Source organism: Sardina pilchardus, chromosome 21, assembly GCF_963854185.1.
Source record: "Sardina pilchardus chromosome 21, fSarPil1.1, whole genome shotgun sequence".
NCBI lineage: Eukaryota > Metazoa > Chordata > Actinopteri > Clupeiformes > Clupeidae > Sardina > Sardina pilchardus.
In genome coordinates this window covers 6241352-6250340 of record NC_085014.1, presented here as the reverse complement: position 1 = coordinate 6250340, position 8989 = coordinate 6241352, and the positions used below count along the sequence as shown (strand labels likewise).

The following is an 8989-nucleotide window of genomic DNA, read 5'->3' as shown; positions in this document are numbered from 1 at the left end:
CGGACTTTTAACAAGTGCTAAATAAATAATAATAATAAATAATAATAATAAAACATTAATAACTATTAATGTTTGTACACAGGCATCACAGCTTTGTTGTCACTAAGATTTGTGTTCTGTCGAGTACACATACTGTAGAAGAGTCATCCTGACAGGCCTGAGCAGAAGTAAATAAATGAGATAGAAGTGGTCAGCCACACCACCTCTACCACAGTGGCTAAGAAGACAGCACTTTAAAACATCTCAGACTAGAGTTGCTGATCAGCAGCACGATTGGTAGCCTGGCATGCCCTCCCAGTGACGCAACGCCTTCAGGCTTTTGCTGCTGGTCTGGTCAACTGCTCATTGAGAAGGATTTCTGAGTTCCCGAAATCTGCGGAACTGCCCCCTCTGGTCGAGAACCAATCAACTTTGAGCAGCTCCAACGGCTCTGGGTAGAGGCGTGTTCAAGGCAGAGGAAAGAGTGTTGTTATTGGTTTAAACTCGGCAATCCGCTTTCTGACATCTACCAGTAGCAAATCGAGGCACTTAAAAGAGGCGGGTCAACCAGCGCTGACAAGAAACCGTGTTAGCACAGGCTGTTGGTCAGACTAAAGTCTCGCAGAGCCTTTGAAAGTCAATGGTAATCAGGCTACACGATTGGTCCATTGGTTGTCATAGTGTCAGCATTGGTCCACTGGTTACAGTAGTGCAATAGTCATACATATAAATAATTTTGTAACACTACGCAAATTTATGTGAAAACTACACTACAAGGTGATGCTCAGGTTCAGACAAAAATATAATTAATTCATTATTAATGATGAAAAAAAACATTAACTTGTGGCAAAATAGATATTTTAGTAACAATTAAGAAATGTTAACAAAGGGTTAGTTAATGACTAGTTTTCTACTTATTAAAGACCCTTATTATGGAGTATTACCAATAATGTATTCACATGCAGAAATGTGTGGACCCTGTTTACAGTAGTACAGTAGTCACACATATACTGTAAATAATGTATTCACACATTTCAGTGTCTGTGGATCTGGCCCCATCTTCCCTCACATGGAATTTTAGAATCTTGCAACGTTGAGGAACATTCGTTTACTTTCAAAGAGTTAGTGAATTTCTTGGGCTTATGTCAGACTGGTTTATTGGTGTCTATGTATACATTTTGGCCCTTTGAATTTTAAGTGTATGACAAAAAACAACTGTACGACAACAGTAGTCACGCCATGTCAAACTAACATATTGTCATTTTGTATTTTGGAAATACGGAAAACAGGCCACTCTTTAAAGGGAGCATAACATCACTGGGTAAACCTTGCAAACCTTCCATGTCTGTCTGTTTAATCTATTCCTTCATCACTACACTGACTTTGTTGATGGCAGTGTGGGCAGTGTTTGAGAGCAACAGCTTTTCTCTACCTATGAGAAGTGCCCTACAGTAAATGCAAACAGTTAACAGATCAATATGCCGACCTGCCTGAAATCTCATAGCCTACCATATCAGAGATGTACTGTACTCAAGAAGTCAGAACTGAACTTGTCAAGTGGTACAAACTAACTACCGAATCTACTGTTGCACTGTGTAAAGCTGCTGATCAGCTATCATGACCCTTTCAGTTGTTTATTTTTAACCATCTGGGTACTGTGCAAGCACTAAAGGCATCACTATACAGTACATATATATATATACATGTATAGATGATACATGATACTGTGTAAGCACTTAAGGCATCACTATACAGTATATACTTACTGTATATATTTATATACTGTATATATATATATATATATATATATATATATATATATATGTATATACTGTATGTATATATATATATATATATATATATATAGATGATACATGAGGCAACTTTTTGAGCAATGTTGCAGGAAACCACATGATGGTTTTCCGTATTCTGCTGATTCAGGAAGTGTTAAAGTTGTCAAGAAACTGATACAGTGACTTAAAATTCTGAAGAAACTGAGGTTGGTGTGAGGGGGTGGGGGGAGGGGGATGGGTGTGTGTGTTTGAGCAACCTACACATTACTCACCTTGTACTGGATCGTCTTCCTGAATATTAATATTCTGAGCACAACTGTGGGGAAATTACTAATTTGTCTGATAGGACAGTAACTTTACTTGACGTGTTCATTCATAACACATTCATAACAGCTGTCATGAACTGCACATGAAGCATTCATGACTGATTCATGAAACATGACTCAACATTCATACAAACACTTCCATGAATGTGGAAGACAAAACGACGAAAACTTATCAATCTAATAATCCATATACAGGGTATTATGAATCCTCTCCAGCGTTTGTAAACGAATATTTTATGAAGTCTACTTAAATGTCACTTTACAATACAAGTTGTGAAGTATTCATCATACTGGGAAGTGAACTACCTACTGTAGGTTGGACAACAGGATAACTTAAGGTCATTTTTTTCAGTTTCCACTCTGCATACAGTAGGTACTGCCTTTTTGCTTTGTAGGGCAGTGTGGATGTCTGAATGGTTGGAAATTCCTGTTTTATCTATATATACAGTCATTGGTGTAGACAATTATGCATTCTTCAGAGGTTACTATCATAAAATTAACAAACAGACAAACAAAAAACAAAAAACACTTCCAATCCCCGTTGACTAAGATGTGACATGATCAGGTAGGCTAAAACAAAAAAGACAGCAATTCTGCTTTGCGATTGTTGGACTTTTATTTTGACATTTTGTCTTTCACATTCATGAAAGGGTTGGTATGAATGTTGAGTCATGTTTCATGAAACAGTCTTGAATGCTTCATGTGCAGTTCATGACAGCTGTTATGAATGTATTATGAACGAACCCGTCAAGTAAAGTGTTACCGATAAGACTAAATCAAAGTCCTCTTAAGATAAATCAAAATGATCTTTCGAGAGAGTACTAGGTAAGTCTCTTCACTAAAAACAACACAAAATAGATGTTTTGATCTCATAAGCTGTGACGTTTTTTACAGTTTCAGCTTTAAAAAAAACATGTTAAGAAATTAAGCTATTTCAGCAAAAGTGGAACAAGTGCAACTGGTCTGGTTTTGGATAAAACAAGAATAAAATAATAAAACAAGATTAATTAAAAGCAAAAGAAAATAACCAGGTTTTTAGTTTATTTTTAAAAGAGGCTGTACTTGGGGCCGATTTAATTTCTGTAGGTAGCTTGTTCCAGCAATGGACAGCATAGTGGCTGAATGCCATTTCCCCCTGCTTAGACCTGACCCTGGGAACAAGTTGACCGGTGCCATGAGATCTAAGAGACCTGTTGGGATTGTAAAGGACTAGCATGTCTGAAATGTATTATGGTCCCAGGCCATTGAGTGTTTTAAAAATGATTAAAAAGAAGGACTTTAAAATCAATTCAGAATTTTATTGGAAGACCTGATAATTGATGTGATGTTAAAATTCTGGCAGCAGCATTTTTAATTAGTTGTAGCTGCCTGATTGATTTTTTGGGAAAAATCAAAAGTAAACCTGGACCTGAGGTTTCATAAATGGAGTTGTTCTTCATGACGGACCTGAGGTTTCATAAATGGAGTTGCTCTTCATGACGGACCTGAGGCTTCATAAATGGAGTTGTTCTTCATGATGATCTTGTGCTTCTGAAGGCCGGTGGAGCGGTCGGTGTTCTGCTCGGGCAGCTGGAGGACGGAGTACTGGTGTTCCTGCTCTCTCTGGCTCACCGCATAAGGGGAACCTGCAAAGGGGAATTAACGCTTACATTTATTAATACAAGTGTGAAAGGAGTTCCCTGTTATCCTCCTGAGACCCGGAAAAAAAAAGTTTTAATTTTGTGATTTTTTTAGATGATTTAAGTATTTTGGTCTAAAGAAACATGTTGCAGCAAAAAAAAATCCAAAAATGTTCTTAATTGCTGTGTTATCAGATGTCCTCTGTAGTGGACATTGGGACTATCCGAATGTCCTAACCCTATGGGAATTATGAATGTGTAGTAAATAGTATTGCATTAAAGTCAATGGAGTGTTAGGGTATGTGAGATATTACAGGCAAATAGGTGGCCAAGAATGGCTTTGCTCTCCCTCAAGTGTTTTTAACATAGCTTTCAGAGATGGCTACTATGATGAAGTATTGCCATAATGTCTGAATAAGCATTCAGACGGCCATAATAATGAGCCTGGCTCATCAGTGTTGCAGCCAGTCTGCATACATGGCACACTGAAGAGCTAGGTTTTAGAGTAGGAGGGGTTACTACACTCTCCCTTTAATGAACATGTGTTGAAGAAGTGCAATGGCTTGCTGTGAGGGCATATACACTGGAGTATACACCGTGATAGGGACTCTCATAATTTGACCTTTGACCCCTGTGCCACAGACACAAGAGATGAATGAAACGTTAGTGGTCAGGGCATCCTAGGATGGCAAAGGTACACTGAAGGGAAGCTTGATGGATAAATTGTAAATGTGAAAGCACTTATAGGAGTGGCAAATAATCATTTACAGGTAAATGGAGTAATCAGTTACCCAAAATACACCTTTTTACAAATTGGGTAATGTACATTGAGGCAAATTCATCTATGATGTACCTATTTCTTAATAAACCTTAAAGCTCTTACACACTGCTTCTCGGGCTGTATTGTACCTTGAGGGATCCTCTTTTATCCTGTATCTCCTTTTATTTATTAGAAATAAGTAGAAAAGCCCTTGTTGCCTTACTCAACCCTCTACCTTCTAAAACTTAGAAATTGGTCAAAAAGCAGGGGGTACTTAGTCCCGATGTCCACTACAGGGGACATTGAACAAAAGTTGTGTTTTGAAGGTGTTAAAATTGCTGGATCTTTCTGAAATCTCTCTGAATTCAAGTTGAGACTGTCATTTTTATGACACAAATTGACTGTGTGCAATAAAACACATAATAATGACCAAAAATGGCAAATTACCATAGACCTAAAAGAAATGGACAAACAGACTCCGTCGTTCTCAATGAGAGGGGGCTGAAACAAAAAAATCGTTTCCTGTTCATCGTACTGCGCAGACTCAAACTCATTTTGTGACGTTAGCCTGCTGTAACTCGTCTGATAGATCGAAAACCTCTGAAATTGTTAACGTTCGTTTTTTAATATTATTATTATGTGTACTTGCCTCTAGGTAATGCTTTACCATATCAAACAGTAGGCTACCGTAGGCTACACGCATTTTCACTGATCTTGCGAATGACTCTCCGTCATGGTTTTCGTGCAGGCTCACTCAGCTTCTTATCCAAACATTACGGGCGAACGTTAGCTTCCCTACAACAGACATGCTAAAATACTTCTTTACGGGAAACCAACGTAATATACGGGGAAGAAGTGAATTAATTTTGCCTTCGATACCCTATATAGAATACACAGAAGCTATAAGGGAGACAAAGGGCACATGTTACATGAAGTTATGGGGTCGCAAAAAAATCTGAAATCTATGGCCGTCCAAGGGAGTTAGCAGAGTGTTGATCACCAGCTCATTTCGTGTTTCTACTTCCGGGAATATGCCTGCCCCCTTGCAAATTACCTCTGATGTTGCCAGAAATAAAAAAAAAAACTCAATAGCTGCCATTTTGAAAACAACATTTGTGAAATCTGTTAACCCAACCCACATAATTGTGGTATCAGGATGTCCTCTTGAGAGTACAAAAGGATTTAAATAGTTGGCATGAATGGTATTTCATTTATAAGACTTAGACTGATGTCCCCTACAGAGGACAAAAGCGAATGGCCGGGTCTCAGCATGAATGGAATTTCACTCTTAAGAAGAAGACGAACAGCCAAACTCACAGTCATCATCACCGTCCTTTCCATGCTGATTACTGGAGATAGTGGTGAGGAGAAGAGTCAAAGCACACAAAGATATCTGCTCTTAGTCATCACTTCAGAGACACATCCCAAAGAAAATATTAACATATTAACGCATCATCAACCACACAACAAGATCTAAAAGGTACCTTTGGAATATCACAGTCTGAGGAACTGTAAAGGCAAAAACAAAAAATATATTAACTGAATTCTATGCTTCATGATCAAATGCTAAAATTATTCAGAAAATACATGTAAATGCCTCACCTTTGGTCCCAGCTGATCTCCTCTTCAGTAGTATGATGACGACAATAACGATGAGAATAATGGGCACTACTATGCCGGCCACGTAGACTCCTGGAAAATATTAGTTTAGATCATATCATCATATTTACCAGTGTCCTTCAACAGGGGGATGTGTGTGTGTGTTTCCACTGTGTTTACCAGCACTGTCATCTCCAGGGGTGAGGAGTGTTTCATGAGCACTTTCTGCTTTTAGAAAAGTGCCTATAAATAAACATCATATTATTATATCATTATTATGGTTTTCTTTATAATTAGTAGTAGTAGTGCTTTAATGAATACATATAGCATAGCATTACTTCTATTCAGACACCTCACTGTATTATTCATTATGCTTTACATGTGAAATATCAAACTGATCTTACCAACAGTGGTAGTTCCAGTGGTTGTTGGATTGTCTTCAGCATACACATCTTAACATGGGAAACAGTGCGATATAGTGTCAGTGCATCACCATCCATTATTTAGTCATGTACATGGAGATCAGCATGGATCACATAAGAAACTAGAAAACGTAATTTCGAGGAAATTACCAGTGCATGCAAAAGCAAGACATAAGATAAAATGTGAAACAAACTTAAATTTACAAACCGAACCCATACGTGATTGGACTTTTACTCTCTGAAGCTTGACTTTTCCACCTCTGAGTGTGAGTGCGTGTGAGTGTGCGTGCGTGTGTGTTTGTGTGATTGGATGTAAGTGGATGTAAGGAGCATGGCTTTCTATGATGCAGTGAAATGGGGGAGTTAGGTTAGAATGTTGTGGAGTGCATGGAGAAGTGTGGTATATGAAGTGCTGCAGTCAGGTGTGTGTGTGTGTATGAGTGAATGGGTAGACAGAGAGAGCTGATAATGCAGGTTCAATTTAACTGGCTGTCAATTAAACTTGATAGGGCCTTGAGCACCTGGCTCTTGACACAGGTGCAAATCAGCTTAATCAGCAGTGCAGTGCGATAGACCTCTGAAGTTCGCCTACAAAAAAGCTTGCCATATATGGGCAGTTGGCTTCAATTAACTCCCGGATCTCCTTATATGGGCAAGGATAGCAGCTTCAGAGGTCTATGAAAAGTCAATGGGGAAACATATTTTGCTAATATCTCAAAAAGTATCAAGTTTACAGAACTGAAATATACATAGACTTAGTCTTATTTTCAAGACCTACGTAACAAAGTTTGAACCAAGTTTCTACGTTAAACGGTTGAAGCTAATTAGGACCTGGTTAGGAGAAGAAGAAGAAGAAGAAGAAGAAGAAGAAGATGCCCAGGAAGAAGAGAACAGTGCATTTGCATGCACTGTAATTAACATCAGCTCCAGACTAATCAAACAAGTTGCACATTCATGTCAATTTTTATTATTATTATTATTATTATTATTATTATTATTATTATTTGTTATAATATATACAGTATCCATCCAACTCTTCCAACTCATATATAGTGAAGCAATGAGAAACAAATTGATTTTCAAGTGAGGTTCATATTCTTACCGGGATTGACTGGATCATCCACAGTGACTGTAGTGTTGGTGATTACTCTCCAGTGCAGCTGCTTTTTGGTGTCGTTCACTTGCAAGGCACACACATACTGTCCACTGTCTGAGTGAGCGGCATTGCTGATCGTCAGGTTATGGGTGTTGGTATGAATAAGAGAAGGGTGGGATGTGTTTGTTCTCTTCAGCAGAAGATCTTTATCAATGGAACAGTGTTCATCAAACAAAGCCTCCTATTTTCCATTATACTCTATATATACAGTAACTGAAGAGGAATAAAATGAGTACACACATGTGCTGCTCTCAGCTGCAGTCTTAATCCAGTACACCACAAAAGGCTGATTGGAATAACTTCCCTTTATTGTAAATTTGCATGTCAGATTAATTGATCCTCCTGCAGACACATGCACTGAGCTTTCCATTATATTATTAGACACCACTGTGGACAAAGTGAAATGTTGAAATGAAATATGACATGTTGTTAATCTTGCTGTTCACATCAAAAGGTATATTACATTCACACTTACTGTCTGGTTCTTCCTGAGCAACAATGAAGGACTCCACATGATGAGCAGAGGGTTTGAATGGATGGACGGAGCAAGCCTTATCTTCAATATTACGGACACAAGTGAAGAATCCCCTCTTTACCACGATTTGACAACCATCAGAGCTGTACTTGATCTCATTGCACAGTTCTGGTGTTCCAGCTGGACATTCTGATTTATTTGATTTCCCGGTCTTTGATAAGCTGCAGTCCACTCTGTTGTCTGAGTTCACATCAGCCTCCCATTGACATGTTTCACAGGACAGTGTAACCTCCTGTCTTTTCATTTGGTAATGGAAATGAGTGGACCCTTCAGGGGAAAACAAAAATAATTTCCTTATAGTTAAATCAATGAACTGTCACCTTCACCTACAATTTCACAGTAATGTTTGTGTAAAATAGACTACTATGTGGAAGAACAAACAAATATTGTAATGCTCATATGCTCATACTCTGTAAATTGCTTTGGACAACAGCATCTACTAAGTAACCAAACTGAACATTTTAGAAAATGGGTTTCAGAATTAAAATCATCTCCTACCGTGGCATTGTATCATCAGACAGACTAGAAGAATGAAACTTGTTGATTCCATCACAGCAAAGAAAGCGCATGAGGAAGTGCTTAACTATTTAGTGAACAGCACACCCCTTTGAGGATGTGGTTTTGATCAAGTCATCCTGAGAAGCATTTGACCTGAAGTTAAGTTTCAACACACCTGAATATGGTGGGTCTCATTCATACAGTATTTTCAATGCATTGCTTATCTACGTATAAATATTATTTATTAATGATTATGTATTATTAAAATGTTGGTTCGTATGGATTTCAGAGGCTCCTCTACT

General features: G+C 38.1%; 1 protein-coding gene across 1 annotated transcript; it reads right to left on the bottom strand.

The window, feature by feature from the left end:
* Nucleotides 1-3470: 3470 nt before the first annotated feature.
* Nucleotides 3471-8733, bottom strand: LOC134069087 (uncharacterized). Its single transcript, XM_062524945.1, has 10 exons — nt 8688-8733; nt 8130-8456; nt 7895-8041; nt 7601-7798; nt 6481-6528; nt 6257-6319; nt 6080-6169; nt 5962-5986; nt 5795-5826; nt 3471-3723 (listed from the first exon to the last, which is right to left on the bottom strand). The coding sequence occupies exons 1-10, from the start codon at nt 8701-8703 to the stop codon at nt 3572-3574; spliced, it is 1098 nt and encodes a 365-aa protein (XP_062380929.1). The 5' UTR covers nt 8704-8733; the 3' UTR covers nt 3471-3571.
* Nucleotides 8734-8989: the final 256 nt, after the last annotated feature.